The following is a 20,790-nucleotide window of genomic DNA, read 5'->3' as shown; positions in this document are numbered from 1 at the left end:
CTCTAGAAACCTCGCTGGGTGCCAGTCTGCATCTTCAGACACACAAGCAGATCTGAAAATCAGCTCTGGGTGTTTCAGAGCATTACAGCTGCTTCCATCAAGCTCACTACAGTCGTGACTTCCCACTGTCCTCCCCAAACTGTTGTCATGCAAAGCCATCCCCATCGTGCAGGTGGGGACAGCCTGTGGCCCCCGAGCTCTGCTCTGCCCGGGTCAGGAGCAGCACAGGGGGGTGTAGACTGGGCACGCACGTTGCCTCATGCCAAGCTACCTAGTAAATAAAACCAGTCCCCTAATTACCCTACTTATTTGGAATGGCAAAGGCCCGGGCATTAATCATCCTGCCCTACATAAATATAAATAGCCCCGGCTTTGTTCAGCTCTGGACTTACCAGCTGGACACTTGCCAGGCTGGTCCCACCTCACACGTCAAGCCTCGGGGGCTCAGCTGGTCACCCCAGGCCCTCACCCTATGCTTTGTCCCGGAGGGGGACGGTGTGTCACCCGCTGGGGCTCTGTGCTCGCAGCCCTGCCCAGCTCCTGCGCAGCTCCTCGCCAGGAGCCGGCGTGGGGCAGCACATCTGCCCACCGGACCCCACAGAGCCGAGAAAGGCGTTGACCGGCCAGCGGGGTTTTGCTTTATCGGAGCTTTGCAGCTTCCCAGAGCCTGCGCTTGGCCGCAAAACCGGGTCCAGCCCTTCGCCGAGCTGACCTTCCCCTGCGGGACGGGCTTATCACTGTGTTTGGTAACGAGTTTTTCGCCTCGGGCTGCCCGGGAACCCCCCGCCGGCCCCGGGCTGGCTGTGGCGGTGCCGGGGTACGGGCAGGGACCGGCCATTCCCCGGGTACCCCCCAGCATCCCCGCCGCGGGTATCCGAGCGCCTCCCCGCTGCCCTCTCCTGGCCCCTGCCGAGGCTGCAGAGCTCCCGGAGCCTCGGCGCGAAGCCGGGCGAGATGAGCCGTTACACACCGAGCTAAAGCCATCGCCTCGCACAGCCCTCCAACACCCAGGGGGAAGAGCCATCCTTCAGCAGCACGGAGCACAGCCATTTAGAAACACATTTAAAGCTCCTTGGGCACCCGACCGTTTCTCTTTCTTGTATAACCCCAGTCATAAGCACACATAAATAGCGATGGGATCGTGCCGTCCGCAGACATGGGAAAGCAGTTCTCCTACGCTCCCAGCCTTCTCTTTTCCCATAGTAAGACAGGGATCAGCACTTCTCTGCTGATTAAAACACAAATACTTCTCAAAAATACTCTTTCGTATGAAATTTTAGCCATGCCTTTTGCAAAAGGTCTTCCTTTCATTACAAAGTTTCTGACCCAACCGTGTAGGCACGCACCAGCTCCTTGTAGATGATGGTTGGCAAAAGGTACCTGATAACAGCAGGGCTGCTGCTTTCAGCTCTTCCTGAGGGGATCTGCGCTGCCTCTGGGGATTTTCGGACCAGCTACCGCGGAAAGCTGAGAACCGCTCCTCTACCCACTTTGAAAAATGATTTAGTTCTCCATAGGCACCTGGCGCTTTTTCATTTTATTCTTGCAAGAGCTTAATTACCCAAGTGATTCTAGTGACTGTTAATGCTGAAGCTGACAAGAATAAAATATTGCATTGCAATCACCTTGCTCCATGAAGTTAAGCACATGCTTATGGGATTTACAGAGCAGGGCCTCTGTGCACGAGGAGTTTGTCACTGCACATCCACGGGCTCTGATTGATTCCAGCTCAGCCACACGGCCATGACTGAGAGCAGCCAGGGACGGCAGCCACAAATACTCAGCCTCCGCAATAACTCGCAGCATCTCCCCGTGACAAGCCCCGTTTCACGATACCAAAATGCTGTGAAAGTGCTGGTGCCCCACGCCACAACCACCCCCAGGCTCCTGCCCTGGGAGGCTCACTTGCGGATTCGGGGTAAACCTCTCATCTCACCCAGCCTCCCTCCTGCTCCACTGCTCCTTGAGCCAGGAAGGATCTCTGGAAAAAGCCCTTCTTCTCCATCACCAGAGACACATGGAGCTCCTGCACTGGGTAAAGGGAAATCCAGGAGGTTTCTCCATGCCTTGGGTCTGATTCTGGCTGCCTGCACGCCCATTAACAACCTTGACCGTGAGCATGGGCTGAGATGCCCCTCGGATCACTGCTGATTGTTCAGCCACCCCAAAGCTGTGCGAGCTGGAGATAATCCAGAGGAAAAAGGGCTTTGCAAATAATATCAATAGCGCAAATACCACCAGGCTGAGCTTGAGTCAGGAATCCAAATCCTCCAGACTGATTAACACATCTCACCTCAAGCTTTTTGACTAAAACTCTTCTTTTAACTTCAGAATTGTTGAAATATTCCTCTTCACTAGGACCCACTCCTGCCTGCTCGCTCTGAATCTCCCAGGCCTCGCTCCCCTTACATGTGCTCTCCCATCTGAAGAGGTCCCTTCTGCTCAACTCCATCTGTGCTGAGAAATTCATTTACCACATGCATCTGCTAAACTGTTCGATGGCAGCATCTAGTGTGACACGCGGTGGTCAAGGTGGAAATGTAGAGATATGAAAATGAGTCATCTTGTGCTTTGAAAAGCACTGGGATACGTGCTTGTGGCTCTGAAAGCAGCCTGCCATACACCAGCCTGCTTCAGCCCCCAAAAGCACGGATGTTCCTCATGGGCTGAGCTGTAAGTGAAGGATTTGGCTGGTGAAAATACCCTGGATGTGGATTTAGGGTCACCTCTTGTTTAGGATCTTCTTTGTGCATGTGACAAAGCTCCAACAATCGTCTCTCCTGGCTTCTGCTGGGTGTTTAGATGTGAGAACCCCTCTGCTTGACAAAACGGGTGCTGGTACCTCGTCCTCTCCAGCACACAGTCCGCAGCGTAGGGGCTCAGAGGGACACTGCTTGCCCCCCATCACTCCCTGGGAGAAAGGTATCTCTGGCAGAGGGGGGAGAGAGGCTGGGAGACTCACCTGTTCTCACTCTGTTTGGTATTGGTAGAAAGCCCCAGCTCAGGTCACAGCACAGCAAGGCTGGTGGCCTGCCATTGCTGCTTGGTGTGCCCATGCCCACAGCAAACTTCAGGGGAGTCACTCTGAGAAGAGCCATGTCACCCCGAAGGAGGAAACATGTCCTTATCATCCCACCTCAGTGGAGCGTACGCTCCATCTGCAGAGCAGCTACGAGCTGGAACAGCAGATAGATCAGCATCAACTTGTGGAGATAGCTTTGCTCCCTGCCAGTGCCTGCGTGACACCGTGCTAAGCACTATCATCCCTGAGATATGAAGATGTGCAACAGGAGGGTCCACATCTGCAAAGACCCGGCACATGCTGACTTATTCCCCCTGGACCACCACCACAAATAAGGTCACTTCAACAAACGCATGGCTGCAACCCTCGTGATTGCAATCCAAATACCATAATTATTTTACCAAGGATGAAGGGGGGTGGTAAACAAGCCAATGGAGAGAGTAAGTTTGCCCAGAAAGCCTCTGAGATGTCAAAATTCAAGTCAGAGGTCTAGAGGCAGTTGCAGGTGTTTCCAGAAGATGATCTGCGTTTTCCAAAGCCTTCTTCCAGCCATACCTCTAGCAGGTCCATTGACCTGGAAGCTGGGTTCATTCAGGAGTGAGTGTGCTTAGACAGTGTTTGGCTCGAAGAGCAAAGCAAACAGAAAACTCACACTCTGTGAAGGTTTTCATGAATGGCTTCCTCCGTCCACCTTTCATCGGCTCATATGCTTCTCACCAGCGGAGGAATCTGTATGCAAAACACCCTCCTAATTAAATGCAGAAGCAGCCAACGTTACAGGGAATTAGGCAGCATAATAAATAGGTTTATACCTTAAAAAAATGCTGTGGAACAAGGAACTGCACTGACAGACCAAAGGCCACCTTCATGCCCCAAAGGCGAACAAACCAGAAAAACCCAAGTGTGACACCAGCCAGATTTTATAACAATTTATGTCAGAACAATGAATTTGGATTTCTACCAAATTCATTATTGGTTGTAAGCAGGTAATCCAGCAGAGTCCTGGTGCAGCAGAGTTTTCTGCAGAGTCCCCCAGCAACTCGGCTTCCAGCTCTTGCAGTGAAAGAGGTGATGAGGGGTTTGCAGGTACCTCCACAATGGGTCTCACCTGGCTGGGGCAGTGCGATGTTCTCAGCCCCCAGCTTAGCCCCATGCACTGACATTAAAGTGCCTTTGAGCCGGTACATCCCTGCTGTGGCGCTGGTAGCCTGGGTTAGGGCAAGCGGAGGTGCGGAGCAGGAGGACAGGTAAGCTCTGAACCTTGTGTCTCCGTGTTTGTTCTTTGCTGAACTAGCCTGGAGAGACCAACCTTCCCAGATGAACGTATCGCCCTGGAGATATGCTCTGAGACCACGAGCTGGTCTATTGAAGAGCTACTGAAGAGCATCAGCAACTTCTGGCTACTGCTGCTCCACACCCGATGCAGGGCAGCATGTAAACCAGTCTCTTTTAGCCAAGTTGCAAAGTTAAACACGTGCTTAAGCAGTTTTCTTACGTAAAGATGCATTCCCGAATCAGACTGTTAGTCTAGATTAATGCTGGCCAGCTACAGATGAACTTCTCTGAGTCATCCCCCAGAGACATCAGGTCCCTTAAAATAGTAACAACAACAGAATCTATAGAAAGGCTTGAATATTTTAACTGAAAGCTATGATCACAATGCTTTACATAAGTGTGGCGAACAGGCCACCCTCCCCAGACTGAAATAAGGATTCACTTCAGGCCAGGGCACCTTTGCATTTCAGTCTCACACGCTGGGAAGCACAGCCCTGCCGATGCTGCTGACATTGCCTGATGCAAAACAGCAACAAACTGCCTTGGTTGTTTTATTTCTTCCCCTGCAATTTTAATAGAGTGAAACTACTTGAGGAAAAGACCAGAGATAGTGGAATCATCAGTGTTGTCAGAAGAGTGGTGGCAACAGCTGATGTTTTGGAGGTTTGCACTGAGAAAGCAACAAACCCCGCTCAAGACTGCGGAGACTTCACGTAGACCAGCAACAGCCTTGAGACCAGTGGAGGGAAACCTGATCATAAAGAATGGCAGGGGCCATTTTCCCGGATGTCCAACAAAGGTTGGAATATAGGTGTTCTTTTCCACGTCCCTTCTTGCCCTGTGATGTGGACGGAGCCAGAGAAGGGCCAACATCCTGGAGTAATGGCGCTGGAGCTGGAAGAATCATGAGGAAGCAGCCTGGCACATGCCATCGTGCTGAACTGGGGTCCCGCCACCTCTCCGTAGCAAAAACAAGGGACAGGTGAGGATTGTCAGGAACCTGAAGTCATCAACGGTCTTTAATTGCCCCAGTCAGCCTTGTCTGGGACCTCTACCTGTGACCCATTGCTCCAGGAGCTCCATTTAAGCTGAGTTCTGGGCAATCACTGTTTTTCTGAGCTCTCCTGTAGGTGCATCTGCTCCTAGGCTTTCCCAGATTGATCTTGGACTTACCTTGGTGCTGTGCTTTTGCCAGGTCACACCTAGACTATTGATGGGCCCCACTGCTGCCACTCCATGCTCTGCTCGCCTGGCTGTGGGGCTGCACCCAGCTGGGAAGGTTGTTGCCTAGCCCATGTTGTGCCTGTCCTTGGTTCCTGGCTCACCTTCCCTTAGGCCAATGGGTGGCCTTCGCTGTTCTACAGGGTTGTAGAAGAAGGATGCAGTGCTGTGTAGGTGTTAAGCTCATGGCAACACCATCTGGCTCTCTTTGGCTCCATTCCTGATGGAGCCCAGCTCTCTTATCCACAGGTGACCCTTAGCCCCCTCCCTGCCTTCCCCCACTTGAGATCCCCTATCATTTTCACCAATCTCACAAAATTCCCACAATCCCATTTAGACCCAAACGTAACTGTGATCCCTTCCTGCTGCCTGGCATCCCCACAACTTCTCCACCTCCACGATATACCCAAAACCTTCACTGGTACCTCACAGGCTCCCTCAATCCTGGTGAGCACCTCGCTCCAACCCTCCTCTCCAGCCCCGCTGAAACTCCCCCACGTCCTCCCAGCTCTTCTCCTTTCACCATCAGTCCCCAACTTTGTGCTGGTGCTTTTGTAACCTTGGACAGCAAGTTCCTTGAGGGTTTTTCTGCCAAAAGCTTTTTTTCTGTTGACCGTGGTTCTCTCTATGCTGCTCACGTGAAGGACAATCCGTTAAATTCCCCACCAGACCTTTCCATGGTTGTGTCCTGCTCATGCAAAGTAGTTTTTCATCTTGTGCTAGCGGGATGGGGCCATCTCCCTTGTCATGCTTTTTCCCATGGCATTTATTTAATTTCCTGCTTGCTCCCCACACCTGTGGCCTGTCTCCCAGCACTCCTGATAGCCTGGAGTTTTCCGGTGGCTTCACTGCTTGCTCAGGAGGGCTGGGACAGCTGTTTTTTAATAATTTGGAGTTGGTTCCTGTATAGAAGCTGGTAGGGTTGTGCTGGCAATGAGATGGGTAAAACCTGGGCTTAAGGATCTTTATTTGCCTTGGGGATTGCAGAGGAATGCAGAGCTGGGAGGGAGGAGGCAAAATAAAGGGTTCATCTGAGGTTGAGGATTTCCTTGCAAAAGCCAAACCCTGCGTGAAAAGCATCTCTGCAACACTTCACTGTTAGCCTCCTCCGTGGGTTAAAGCCCCTTTTTTGTACAATTCAACCAGTATTTCACCCACCACCGATATAATACCCCTGGAAACCTGTGCAAAGGGCTGATTTACATCCAGCATTATTCATAAAAATGCACGGCACCAACGTAAGATGTCAAAACCCAAGGTGTTTCCAAAGCATGTGCACGTTCAGTCGCACAGCTGGAAAGCGGTGCAGGTGAAATACGTGTTTTGAATCATTGATCTTCTCCTCAAACCCCAAATCAGGCTGCTGGGAGTCCCCAAGGGCATCCTCTGGGGTCAGGGAGCATGGCGGAGAGGCTCTAAGTTTTGAGTGCTGGGGAAGAAATGACCCTCGACGGGAAGCTTGAGGGTTTTGTGGATTTCTTTAAAAGTAAAGAAGCGCCTGCTGGGGCAAAGGCCTTGCGGTGAGGGCGGGAGGGCGCCGCCGCCGCCTGAGGGGGCTGTGAGGGCGCCTGCGGCCCGATGGCGGGAGGCGGGTCCGGCGGCCCGGGCCGGCCCGGCCCCGCGGGGCCGAGCTGCCATTTCGCGGGCGTCCCTCCCGCGGCGGGCGGCGCCGCCCCCTCCCTCAGGCTGCGGGGCGCGACATGGCGGCGGGGCGGGCGCTGCTGCGGCTGCTGTCGCTGCTGGTGGCGGCGGCGGGGCCGGTGGTCGCCGTGTGGCCGCAGCCCCAGGCCGAGCGCTCCCCGCCGGGCGGCGGCCGCTGCCCGCTGCCTCCCCGCCGTTTCCGCTTCACCTACGCCGCCGGCTCCGCCGTGGGGCCGGGCTGCGCCGTGCTGGAGGCGGCCTTCCAGCGGTACTGGGCGCTGCTCTTCGCCGCCGCCCGCCCGACCGGTGAGGCGGGGCGGGGGCTGCCGGCGGGGCGGGGGGGCTCGGCGGCCTCCCCACGCGGGGACGAGGGGCTGCTGGAAGGGCGGTTGACCCTTTCATGTGAGGCTTTATTCTTTAAAACAAAACCCCCAAACCAAACCCTCGTGTATTTGGGCGCTCAAACCACGGGTTTTGTGTGGCGATCTGTTTTTTAACCCCCTTATTTCCTCAGTTCAGCAGGGGCTGGTGGCGAGGGGAGTCGGTGGCTGTGGCCTGATGGTGCAGTGGCTTGAATCGAGGCTGGTAGCCAAGGGCAGCGTTGCGTTTGTCTGTGGAGGGCAATGCCTGCGGCACGCACGTTTTAAAATAAAATCTAATCCTGTTTGGCACGGTCTTGCGTTTCCTTCAAGGAGTTAGGCTCTTGCTATCAAGAGTTTGCTCTTTCCATCTCATTTTTTATCTTCAGATCGTGTTTCAGCTCACCAGCACTTTGGTTTGCTTCCTTGTGACTGCAGGGAGAGCTGTTGCTGGTGTTGCAATTGCTCCAGTTTCGGCGCTTTTTACAAGTCTTGGCTTTTCCTGTTTCTAGCGGTTCTTAGTGTCCAGTGTGAAGCTTTACCTTGAAGAGACTCTTGTTGCTTCATGTGTGTTTCTTTCCGTGCCATGGGACACTCGCTGCCAAAGTTGAGCTGCTCAGTGTCCTGAGGCAGCATGGCTTCTCTGGCAGAGAGGTAGTAGCTCTTGGATTCATCCTGAAATTCTAGGGTAAGATGAGGAAAGGCAAAAGCTTTGAGAGCCTAGGCTTGACTTGGGACAGGTTATAAAAGTTTCTTGCCCCCGGACTTCTTCGTGATAGCACCCGTTGTATGTCTGGGATAAAATGCAGGAAATTCCCTGGCTGTGTTCGCAGGCTGGGGAGCCAGTGTGCACGGATGCTCAGTGCCTGCGTGGGTCTGCAGCAGCCTGAAGCGCTATATCTGGGGAATATGAAATGCTTCATTCATCAAAAAGAGCTAGTAACTCTGCCTCCGAGTGTTTTAAATGTCAGCGTGAACTCTGTCGCTGCTGATCAAAGCAGAAGCCGCCCTGCTTCATCTCGGGCGCATCGTGCTTTGACAAAGGCAAGTTTGAAACGCTGAGAAGAACCGTTTGGCTTACTTTATTTCTTCAACTCTTGTAAGTAGCAGTAGAAATAAATCTTGATACGGGAGCTGAAGAAGACTCCTCTTGTTTCATTTTTTACTGCTAGGAACTAAAACCAGCTGATGTAATTATTCACATTTTCCCGTTCCTCTCAGAGGGGAAGTATGACCATTGCATCACTCGGAGCAACTTCATGTGATCATGAGATCGAGCTCATACTCGCTGCGTTCCGTATGCCCTGCTTTATGACACTCAAACTACACAATTAATTTTAAGGCTTTAGGCTCTTTCCCCTTTTTGTCTTCCTTTTTTTTTTTTTTTTATTACATGGGTTGTTAGGAAGAACAGGCAATGGAAACCCTGAATGGAAGGACATAGTTTCTCTTAATAGAGAAAATAAACAGCAGAAACCATTTTCTGCCTGTTTCAGAAAGCTACTCTGTCAGTTTAATAAGCAAGCAAGATTATGTCCAAACTCTGCATTCATCCTGGACTTCAAGCGTGAAAACAGGCTGATTTAAGTTAGGAGGGACTTATGGGGGTCTTTGGTCAAGCTCCTGCTCAAAATAGGGCCAAACCTGCAGTTGGAGCCAACTTTGCGGTTGGGTCAAGTTTCTCAGAGCTGTGTCCAGCTGAAATTGTGGTATTTCTGAGGATGGAGAATAGTCCTTGCTGAAGTGTTTGACCACCCTCAAGGTGAAGAATTTTTTTTTTTCCTTCTCTCTAATTGGGATTTCCCTTGCTGCTTGTCCCTTGTCTGTTGTCCTTAAGCTGAGCCTCTCCGAAACCAGTCTGAGACCCAGGACCCTGCGTGGAACTCAAGCCAGGACTCTCCATCCCTGGTGTCTCACTGGTGCTAACCTGCCGCAGTCATTGCGTTAGTGTCCTTGTCTTCCAGTCCATGACTGTAATTAACCTGACTTGTGCCTTCAGAGTGCTCCTTTGAACCGTGAACTTCAGCCTTTGTGGTTGATGGGTCACTGATCCCTGCTGCGCCCATCTGCAGTGCCTTCTAGGTGTGGTAGTGGTGGTGCTTGCCTGCTCCTTGGCCCAAGAGACTGGGTTTGGGTTTGACAGTGTCTCCCTGGGTGGGTTTAAACGTGGTGTGTGGTGGTGGGACCAATTCTGTCGAGGCTTCTCAACAGAATGAGTATTTCCCGTGTCCCCAGGCTTGCGAGTGGCTGTCCCTGGTGAGCTGCCGTCTCGCTGAGCAGAGGGAGCAGGTCTTGCTGTGCTGCCGTGCCAGCTTGCACATCTGCGAGGTTGCCTTGGCTACCGGCTCGTCTGTAACAGAGAGGAAAGCTCAAACCAGAGGGCTATCTTCAAGCCGTTTCTCTTCTTTCTGTGGAGGTTTCACCATTCCGTCATGGAGAAAATTTGGGGGTTCTGACTCCTGCAAGCTTTGGAGCATGGGCTCTCTACGTTTCCCCCAAACGCCGGTGGTGCCACGGTCTCTCTGAAGTCTGCTTGGTGCCTGGCTTCTGGCCAGCTTCACTCAAAGCCAAGCTTTTTATTTTTTAGTGACTATACTGAGCATGGGCTGTTCCTGGGAATGCTGGAGGGGTGCAAGCATGGACCCTGGCTGTGATTAGCAGGGTCCCACCCCACTAACCCTCGTTCCTCTTGGCCAGAGACTGCTGTGAGTAGACCCGTGCATCTCAGCAAAGGCTGAACACCTCCCTTTGGAGTTGGAGGAGCGATTCCAGTGAGAACTCGGGCCTGTGCATCCCAGGAAGTGCTCCTTCAGATAGAGAAGCGTGGCCAGAGCTCCTGCTTGGGGTCTGAACGTGACTGGGTCTATTTTTCCAGCCGCTGTGTCTGGGACCTGCTCTGCAGAAAGTGAGGTCGGTCGGGAGCCTTTCTGTGTGGGCGAGGCCTTCTGGTGGCCTCTAACTCAGCCTGACTCTTCAGTATGTTTGGATTCATTCTTCACCCTTTTTTACCAGGTTTCTTTGCCCTTTCTAAGAAGTGCAGGTAGGGTGGCAGAGCTCCTGGGTTTGTGCTTTTTTCCCTAGTGCTGGAAGAGTTTGGAAACATGAAGCTTTTCACCCCTTTGGAACAGATTTGAGTAGTCACGGCTGTTGTTTAGAGCAGGGGCCAGCATGCAGGAAGCCTTGGGGGCTGCTGCTAGACCATGCTCTGATGTCTCTCTTCTGTGGTGTGCTCCTTTAAGCTTCCACTGCGAAGCCTTCCCTGGGGGCTGCCTCACCATCAGACCTTCTCCACACTGAAAGTTGGGGTCAGCTCATGTGCTTCTGGTTGCCTGAGTTGAAAAAAGTCCCTGCTCTGGGGTGAAGGAGGGGATGCCCCTTTCTGCCCGTGTACTCCTGCGCCTCCACTGTTAGCTGGTCTGGGAGGACGGCAGCGGCCTGGAAGCAGGAAAAAGAGCCAGGATGGGGTTGATGTCTGTGGTCTGTGTCCCTTGCAGAGAACGAGCAACCCTGGGGCACGCCCTGCACTCAGCTCCTTGTCTTCGTTGCCACACCGGGCTGTGATGGGTTTCCCAGCCTGGACTCCAAGGAGAGCTGTGAGTATCGGGGTTGGGAGTAGGAGGGAGTGACGGGAGCAGGAGTACAGCTGTTTCTGTGCCCGTCAGTTGGAAATAGCACTGTGCAGCACTTACCCCCGATTCCAGGGAGGCAGCAGTCCTCATGGTATTATTGAGAAATGGGCAGGGAGGGAGCGACTTACCTGAGGGTGCTGATGAAGCAGTGGGAGAGGTTTAAAAGAAAAAAAGAAACCCCAAAATCAGTTTTTTGGGATCCCAGGGTGCAGTCCTGTATCAAAACTTCTGCCTGGTGCTGCTGCAGCCCTGCAGCAGTGTGTGATGGAGCGTGGGACCTAATGCCAGCGCCGGCCCCTCTGATGCTGTGTTTCAGATAAGCTGTCTGTTTCGGAAGGCTCCCTGCTGCTCTCCGCCGATGCTGTCTGGGGAGCTCTCAGAGGTGAGGTGTGCTTTCTGTGGGGCATTCCCGCTCTCCCTGCCTCAGGCCTATGGGAATGTCTCTCTGTGCCTCTCTCTTTTCATAGACTTATTTGTTAATTGAGCTCTGTTCCTTTGGGGGAATCTGTGCTGAGAAAGGAACTGTGTGTGGTTTTCTTGCAGGCCTGGAAACTTTCAGCCAGCTTGTAGGGAGAGACGAGAACGGCATGGTGAGTCCTGGCCTCATCTCCTGGGGTCAGTCAGCTCTCTGTAATGCTCCTGCCTCCATGGGGACAGGCTGAGGATTGCTGGGATGCTCGGGATGAGGAGGGTACCAGCGGCGCAGCACAGCCTTGCCAAAGGCCAAGTAGGGATTCATGAATCCAGCCTTCTGAGTGGGTAAAGCTTTGCAGCTCTTTCTGGCTAGCTTGCACTCTGGGCAGTGAGGGTACCCCTCCTCATCCCGCCAGTCCTGGGGACAAAGGTGACCCTGATTGTCTCCTGCTCATGGCTGTGTTGCCTGAAGCCCTGCTCACTTCTTCCTCATGTTCTCTGTGTGCAGTACTACATCAACAAGACAGAAATCGTGGACTTCCCCCGCTTCCCTCATCGGGGACTGTTGCTGGACACCTCTCGTCACTACCTGCCTCTGAAAGCCATCCTGGAAACTCTGGTAGGATGCCTGTGCTGGGAGACAAAGTGTCCCTTCCTCTGTGACAGCTGAGGGCTCCCTGAGTAGCCTGGAGGGCTCTCTGGGGTTTTGCTCCTTTCCAAATATCCTGGGAGCTGTCTAATGCCTAGGCCACTGCATCTACGTCTCAAGGAAGAGCTTGTCAAACCCAGGCTTTTTGAACAAAACCAGCTTGCTTGTCCCTAGATGTGGCAGGCTGGGGTGGGATGACAGCATGACCTCAATTCTTAATATACAGACATGCATCATGGGAAAATGCTTCTGTGCTGTAGGTCCTTCCCAGTGCCCATGGCTGTGTTTGTTCCTAGTGTAACTCACAGCTCCCTCGTTTGGGTGATTTTTCAGCTTCCCGAGGTATCTTGGATTCCTGCAATCCAGATTACTTCCCGAGGCCGGATTTTTTCTGAGGCAAGGGGAAACACTGACTTCTTCCCAGCCACATTAGACAAAAGGGGGTGGTGGTTCTGTGTTCATCCCAAGCAGAATTAAACTTCCAGGTCCCCACCATCGGCTCAGTTATAGGGAGAACAGAGATTTTATTGTGAGCAGAAGTACTGCTGGCCCTCTGCAGCTCTTTGTGGTGCTGGTGTGTTTGAAGAGAGGTGTCTGAATCCCTCCTGGATACTGAGGAGCATTTAGGGACTCTGCCTTGTCCTTGTGGAGCACAGGGACTTTGTCCCCTTTCTGTGGCAAGCTGGGTGACCTTTCAGAAGGGACAGGGCATGTTCATCTTTGTTCCTGTTCCTTCACAGGATGTTATGGCCTACAACAAGTTCAATGTGTTTCACTGGCACATTGTGGACGACCCATCTTTCCCCTATGAGAGCTTGACCTTCCCAGAGCTCAGCAAGCAGGTAACCCACCCCCATCACCGTGCAGTGCCCAGCCCAGGGCGAGCAGATCCTGAGCAAGGCGCTGAGATTTCCCGTGTCCCCCCAGGGAGCCTTCCATGCCATGACCCACGTCTACACAGCCAGTGATGTGCAGACGGTGATCGAGTACGCCCGGCTGCGTGGCATCAGAGTGGTCGCAGAGTTCGACACTCCCGGGCACACCCTTTCTTGGGGTCCAGGTGGGGAGCAGACCCTGCCTGCTGCTGCTGTGAGGAGAGTTGTAGTTGCACCAAGGAGGGGGAAGAAGGGAATGTGCAACCTGGATCCCGAAAGCCGGGCCCCGCAGGCTGGCTTTGAGAAGGAGCAAACCATTGTCTGAGGGAAGTAGGACCCAGTGGTCCAACTTCTGGAACAAAATCCGAAGGGAAGACATTTCCATCTCTTCTTGGGTCCAAGCTGGGTGATTTTTTGATGGGAACATCTGCTCTGCCAAAACTAACATCATGGATATGCAAGGATCTTGGGTTTAACTGGGGGTACAGCTGCCCAAGCTTCCTCGCTCTGCTCAGCTATGCCCCAGTCCTGACATGCTCTAAGGACTGCAAGTGTCTCCTTTTCCATGTCTGGAAGCATGAGAAGCTCCAGGAAAACGTTACTTTGTCTTGCTCTCTCCTTCCCCTGCCTCCAAATGCCGTGGCCCACACTGGGGTACACCCTGTGCATGTAGTTGCAGCCAAAACTAGGGCTGCCCCTCCTTCCGTGTCTGCGGCGGGTGCATGGAGCTGGGAGGGGGTGCTGGGGTCTGCATCGGCATTACCTTTCCCTAACAGCTCTCTGCGTGGTTTCCCTTAGGAATGTTCCCAAAAAGGCAGTGGGGAGAAATACCAAGGGGAAACCTGGGAAGGGTAGAAACTGTAGCATCCTGCAAGGACTTGGTGTGTTTGTATTCCATCCTCAGAGTAGTTGTTGCAGGGGGGCGAAAAAGGTGTCCAGCCTAAAAGGCTCGAGCTCTGATCTCACCCTGGGGGTGCATGTTTGGGGTGGCAGTGGATGTGCATGGGGGAGCACAAGATGAGCGCAGAACACAGATCCTTCCCTGTCAGATCAGGCTTCCTGAGCCAGAGATCATGTTTCTGCTGCTGTGATTGTTCTTCGGGCACAGTGCCTGCGTTTTCCGCTTCCATGGCAGGCACTGAGCCGTACTGAAGGGGCTCTGGGGGGTTGTATGGGGCCATACGGCCATGTTTAGCCCCTTCCTCACTGCTCTGTGTTATGACCCAGGTGCTCCAGGCCTCCTGACCCCCTGCTATTTGGGCAAGGATCCTTCTGGGACCTATGGGCCCATCAACCCCATCCTTAACAGCACCTACCAGTTTGTGACCAGTTTGTTTCAAGAGGTCAGCGCTGTGTTCCCAGACTTCTTTCTTCACCTTGGTGGTGATGAGGTGGACTTCACGTGCTGGTGAGTCTGGGATCGGTCTGGATGGGGGCTGGGGAGAAGTGTCTGGGACTGGAGTCCCAGCCCATTGCTTTTTGGTCACGATCATCTGCAGATCTTTGGTGTCCTGCTCCCCCAAGCTCTGTGTGTTGGTGTTTCTGTGCTCATGGTGACGCTGGTTGTGGGAAGCCACTGGTGCCGGTGCACCCACAGCTCTTGGAATGGCTGGGTCAGCCTGGGATGGACTTGGCCATGTCTTGGCCTTAGTCCAGAGCTCGGGTTGCAGTGCTTTTATTCTTTTCTCTTTGGTACACAGGAAATCCAATCCAAACATTCGTGCTTTCATGAAGGAGATGGGCTTTGGTGAAGATTACAAAAAATTAGAGTCATTCTACATCCAGAGGTAAGGACAGTTACATCGTGGGCCTGCAGCTGCAGTATGTGACCAGCACAAATGTCTTCTGCTGCTTCGGGGTCACCAGATGTCGTTTTCAGGAGCCTGCCCATTCGGGCATGTCTCCCTGACCCCAAAGGGAGTAGCTTAGCCATGTTTTATTGGGGTTGACCACAAAAAAGCCTGAGGCTGAGGAGAAAGAAGCCCTGTAAGGGACTGTGCTTTCTCCCTTCTCCTTCAGAAGCAGCTTTACGTCCTGCTGCGCCTGTTGGGAATATCGGTGTGGCTGCTTTGGCTGTATGCAGCCAGCAAAGAGAGGGGAGTGTAGCTAGGATGACCCAAAACTCAGTCTTCTTTCCACTCCAGGCTTCTGGACATCATCTCTTCCCTCGGCAAAGGTTATATCGTGTGGCAGGAGGTGTTTGACAACGCAGTGAAGGTGAGAGCTTCCTGCTTTCCCTAACGCCGTTGCCTGTGCTGGGGTGAACAGTTCCTGTGCTGGAACTCTGTCCTGGGACGGGGGTTGATCCTGAGATGGTGCTGCCAGTGAGCTGCCCTCCTGGTGGCTTTGTCACACTGCTGTCAACGGTCTCTTCTCTGCAGGTTCTTGTATAAACACCTGCAAGAGGCAGGTTTTAATTCTGCCCAGGACACTCTGCAAATGGCCTTATCCCTCCCTCTGTTGCTTCTGCAAACCAGATGGGAAGTGGCTCAAAAGCCAAGCCAAAGTCTGCCTCAGTTTCCCTTTGGGGGCGTTCAAAGCTGCGGATGGGTCAGGGCACTCTGCTTGTGGGGGCAATATAGTGCTCTTGTTGCCACATTGATCCCACACATGGGGTTCATGTGTGCTCCTCAGGTGAGGCCAGACACCATCATCCATGTGTGGAAGGAGAACCCCACGCCATACACGGAGGAGATGGCCAATGTCACCAAGGCTGGCTACCGGGCTCTGCTCTCAGCCCCCTGGTACCTCAACCGCATCTCTTACGGGCAGGACTGGATGGCAGCCTACCAGGTGGAGCCCTTGAAGTTTGAAGGTGTGTTACTTGTGTCCCCTTCCCGTATGGCAGCTGACTTGTCCCTCAGAGGTAGCACCAGGGCTGGCTGTCTTACTAATAACATTCTCACAGCCGGTGTGAGGGTGCTTTAGTGACCGTGTCCTTGGTTCCTGTGCTACATCCCATTCCCTTGCTGCTGGCAGAAAACAACTCTGCTCTCCCCCAGCCTGGGGTTTGAAGCGGGGGCTTCCAGAAGGGCAAGTTATTGCCTCCGTAGCTGAGCCACTCACTGCTGTTACAGGCGCCTCTGTGGGCAGGGCAATAAGTCACCCCGTTATCTTACAACACCCCTTCAGCTGAGCGCTGTGTCCTCTGGCAGGCAGCTCCGAGCAGAAGGATCGGGTGATCGGCGGAGAGGCGTGCATGTGGGGTGAATACGTGGACGTCACTAACCTGGCCCCCAGGCTCTGGTAAGCGAGATGGTGGGGAGGTGAGCTCGAGGCGTGCGGGGCAGGGCTCGGGCCCGTCCTTCGCCACTGAGTGGCGGGTGCCAAACGCTGTGGGCTTGGGCTGCGCGTGGTGCTTTGTCCCTGTGCCCTGGCAGCGCCTCTCTGCTAGTAACGGCTTCACTGAAGCTTAAATGAGGGTTTTTAAGACTGTAACGTGCTCTGTACAACCTGCTGCTGCAACTGGTACGTGTCTAATGCCAGTCTCTGTCCTGTCACCCCGGTCTGCTCCCAATCCACACGTGTCCAGGAGTGGATCTGTTGATGTACAGAAGCCGTGTGCCTTTGTGTGCTTGGTCAGGAAAGCGTTTGGGAGCTCAGGGCTTTGTGGGAGAAGCCTTCGAACTGTCCCCCGTCCTGACTACCTGTGTCCCTCGTTCCTCAAGGCCGAGAGCTGGGGCCGTAGCTGAGAGACTCTGGAGTAACGCGACCGTCCGGGACCTGCAGGATGCCTACGTGCGGCTGGCCGACTTCCGCTGCAAGCTTCTCGGGTAACGTCCCTCCTCGCAGCCGGATGCCGGCTCATGGGGACAGCCCAAAGGCCACCGTCTCCGGGGTTCAACCCAGGGGAGGGCAGCGAGGGTGAAGTGGGCTTTCCCTGGTGCAGAATGACCCTTGTTCCTGTTGAAAATCCCCAGCCTTTCTGCTGCCTGCGCGTGGGCAGAGCTTGCTTTGTGCAGTGCTGGAAGAGAGCCCCTGCTGCCGGCGTGGGCTGGTGGCTCTGTCGAGGAGAGGGCTTTGTGCTGAGGAAGGGAGACCCGTCAGCTCTTGCCACCCCTCCTGCAGCACCAGCTTCCCCAGGAAACCTGCCCTTGCCGCGTGCTCCCACGTGGGAGCAAAAAACTGAGTCTATAAGTGCAGAATAAAAAATGCTCCCTCCTTGTCACGCCTGAGACAGGACGCTGATGCTGCTCGCACCGCTCAGCCCTGCCTGTGCCCTCTGTGTAATGCCATCTCTCTGCTCTCTTCCCAGGCGTGGTGTCCAGGCGCAGCCTCTCTTCGTAGGATACTGTGAAAATGAATTTGGCGGGTTTTGAAGGGAGAGTCCCGCAGCCCTCGGTCGCTGTGCACGCAGGAGGAACGATCCCTCTCTCCCTCAAAAGCTGCTGGCTTGGCAGAGGGACCCTTCCCACCCCCAGCTTCTGCTCTTGCTTTGTTGCAATGAACTTTTTTTTTTTTTTCCTTAGTGTGCACTCTTCGTCTCTTTTTCTATTTTGATTTCTTTAAATCTATAAATAAATGACCCCAAAGAGGAAAAAGGTGCCTTTTCATGCTCAGCTGGGTCTTGGGAGACCGTGTGAGGGTTATTGTTGGCAGGAGCTGGGTAGGGTTTGCTCCAGCGATGCCGGTGGAGGAGCATCATCCCGGTGGCTCTGGCGCTTGCAGGGTACCCCTCAGCTGGATAAACTGTGTTTAGCCTCTGCTGCTGTCACAGACTCCGTCCCTGCAGAGAGAAGGTGTGGGCTACCCCCGTTTTTTCACCTTGACCTTCTACCATCTGCACGCACACAGGGGACTGTCTGTGCCAGGACACCGTGGCCTTCCACGCCCCAGTGGCCAATGTTGTGGCGTTGGCTCCTGTTCTTGTCTCTGTCTCCTCTCTCTGCCTAGGGCCCAGCAGGAGCCTTGCCTGTGAGCCACCGCCGCTGCTGCCCCAAACCTGTCTGCTGCCAGCTCCTCCTGAGACGGAAGACACGCCAAAGCCTCTCCGAGGAGACCCTGCAAACCTGCCGAGCGGTGTGCGGATACTACAGTGTCGCTGCTCAGCGCTTCAGTGAGCTGTCACCTCTGCTCAGGGTTTGGCCAACTCACCCGTCCCCCTCCTGCTCGGTTGTCCTCAGGCTGGGGAGCTCAGCTCCCACCCTCCCATGGCCAGAGGGATTGGGTTTGGATAGTGTTTCTCTCGGAGAAGAGACTGGTGGTGCTGCTGTCCCACGGAGCCGGGACAGTCGTGGGTCTTGTCCTTTGAGGACTGGGGTAGCTGTGTGGGAAACCGCGGTCAGCTCAAGGCAGGGAATCTCTTGAGGAGAAATCCTGGCTGCTGGGACTGTTGGACCTGTGACTTGATCTTAAATGAGCGAGATCTGTTATGGCTGGAAACCTTTTACTATTGAACTTTAAATTAAAAATTTAAAATTAAAATGGATTAAAAATATTCGAAAATGGTCAGGTCTTGCATGTCTTTACCCTCTTGTGAAAGAGGAGCAGCGCTCCCCTGAAGTGATACATCTTAAAGGAGAGGGGAAAAAGACTGTGAAGCCCAACCACCCTAGAGCAAGGAAATTCAGCCAGATTTGGGGAAAGATGGATATTTTTTTCCCCCTACAGAGGGTGGGACGGGAAGGGCCCTGTGTCATGGAGGAAGATGCTCCTCTGTTTCCTCCAAGCCTCCACGGGAAACTTGTGCCCCTTTTCTCTGTTGGTTTGGTCGCGAATGCTGTCCTGGTCTCGTGCTCAAGGCGTCCTTTCGCTGGGCTTTGGTGTGCTGTGAGGTCCAGCAGCGCCCCGTCCTCCCCGCCCCACCTGGCACCACCAACCGCTGACCGAGGCTTCTCCTCCCTGTGGGGACATGCTGCGCTCTGCCCCCAGGCCCCGCTGCTGCCACCCAGTGTCCCCACGGCAGCTCTTAGGCCTGGCTTTGGGAAGCGTTGCTCTACAGCACCAAGACGGTGGCCAGCTTCTGGCCTGTGCCGGTGGCCTCCAGCGCCTTAGGCCTGGGCGTCTGCTCCGTCTCTGCGTGGCCGCTTCTGCCTGGCTCTTCCCGCAGCCGCGCTGGGGCAAGGACAGCCCAGAAGCCATAGTTTGCCGCTTGGCTGCAGTGCTTCGGGCCCTGAGCAGGTGGCAGGCACAGAGGAAAGGGGTTATTATCTCCTCTAATTTTTAAAAGCTGCTTTTTTCCCTTTTTTTTTTCCCCCAAGGTGGTGTAAACTGGTGTCTTTTGTCACCTGGCAGGGCTGGGGCCAAGGGGAGCCTGGCCCTGGGGAGGATTTTCTGCTCCCTGGGTGCTGCTCGGTGTGTGCTGCGGGTTCTTCCCCACCCCACCCCATCCCATGGCCCTGCCCTCACCCTGCCTGACTCCCTCCTTGCCTGGTGCAGGGCCTGGGGGGCTCCAGCGCCGGCGGGACTGGCATGGGGGAACCCCCCAACCCTGCGCCTTCCGCTAAAGCCTGGTATTTATGATCCTGGTTAAATTACCACCCCATGGTCTCGCTTCCTGGGGGATCCTGCGCCAGCATCTCCCCAAAACCACCATCTTGGGGGGCAGCTTGGCAACGTTTTCACCCTTGCAAAGGCCAGGCTCCCCGTCAGCGGGGAGGGAGCACCTCGCTTTCCCCCGCCGCGGCCTCGCCGCGCGGCCCGTTCCTTCCAGAACATCTATTTTGGTCGCGTAAAACTTGCCGGGGAGCAGCGGAGAACAGGCAGCGTGTGAATCACTCGGGGCCAACGGGTTTAAAAATAAACCCAGGCGGCGGCGAAGAACAGCCGCCGAGCTGCCAGATTTCGGCAGGATTACGCTCCGCGCCTCCGAAACCCACCCATGGGTGCCCACCCGGGGCGCCGTCCCCAGCCGGAGGGTTTTATTGGGACACGCTCGCGTGTGTTTGCACGCGCTTGCACACGCGTACTCGCGGCTGCGTGTGCGCCCAGGCGCGCTCACGAACACACGTGCCCGTGCACACGCATGCACATGTGTGCGCTCCGGCGGACACCTGCTCGCTTGCACGCGCGTGCAAAGGCTCGCACATGCTCACGCGCCGTCGCACAGGGCTCGCAACGTGGCCGGGAAGCTGCCTGAGCACGCTCTCGCGTGTACTTGCACGCGCGTGCGCGCCCTTGCAGCACACGCGCTTGCACGCGTGCTTGCCCGCACTTGAACACGTGCGCACACTTGCACACGCACAAACGTGCACGTGCTTGCGTAGACTTGCACAGGCGCGCACGCGCACAGGCGTGTGCTTGCAACACACGTGCACACGCTTGCACACGCACCCCCGTGCTCACACACGCTTGCACGCACCTGCGCACGCCTGGCAGCGTGGTGGGGAAGCCGGGCACCCCTGGCCCAGCTGCTGCTCTGGGAGTAATTAATTAACGACCACGCCAAACGGTGTAATTACAGATTTTTCGGGGTGGTGCGGGGTGCAGGAAGGGGGTGCTCCCCTCCCCCCATCCGGGGCAGCCCCAAGGGGGTCTGTCGAGGTGAAAAATGCAGCCAAGTGGCAAAATTGTCCCTTTGGAGCCTTTTCTGTGTATTTAAATGCCACTCTAAGGTGGTGGCTGGTGGGGAAGAGCGGGGCGTTAACTCTGGAACCTACTGAGGGTCGCAGGGGTGAAGGCAGGAGGCTGCTCAGCCCTGTGATGGAGGGTGGGTGAGGGGGGGTGCCGGGGGGGTGCCGGAGGGGGTGAGGGAGGCGGAGGGTGC

At 54.7% G+C, this 20,790-nt stretch overlaps 1 protein-coding gene across 2 annotated transcripts; it reads left to right on the top strand.

The window, feature by feature from the left end:
* Positions 1-7,192: 7,192 nt before the first annotated feature.
* On the top strand, positions 7,193-18,533 carry HEXA (hexosaminidase subunit alpha). 2 transcript variants are annotated; one of them, XM_074837179.1, is made up of 14 exons: positions 7,193-7,465; positions 11,013-11,111; positions 11,464-11,529; positions 11,691-11,737; positions 12,070-12,180; positions 12,951-13,052; positions 13,138-13,270; positions 14,313-14,493; positions 14,786-14,872; positions 15,230-15,302; positions 15,720-15,900; positions 16,241-16,331; positions 16,754-16,858; positions 17,341-18,533. In XM_074837179.1, exons 1-14 carry the CDS (start codon positions 7,219-7,221, stop codon positions 17,402-17,404), a joined length of 1,587 nt encoding a protein of 528 aa, XP_074693280.1. In that variant the 5' UTR covers positions 7,193-7,218; the 3' UTR covers positions 17,405-18,533. The 2 variants fall into 2 exon arrangements, with proteins under 2 accessions (XP_074693280.1, XP_074693281.1); XM_074837180.1 differs by lacking the exon at positions 7,193-7,465 and adding an exon at positions 8,907-10,428.
* Positions 18,534-20,790: the final 2,257 nt, after the last annotated feature.

This window comes from Strix aluco, chromosome 12 (assembly GCF_031877795.1).
Source record: "Strix aluco isolate bStrAlu1 chromosome 12, bStrAlu1.hap1, whole genome shotgun sequence".
Classification (NCBI taxonomy): Eukaryota; Metazoa; Chordata; class Aves; order Strigiformes; family Strigidae; genus Strix; species Strix aluco.
This window is presented reverse-complemented; position numbering and strand designations above follow the sequence as displayed.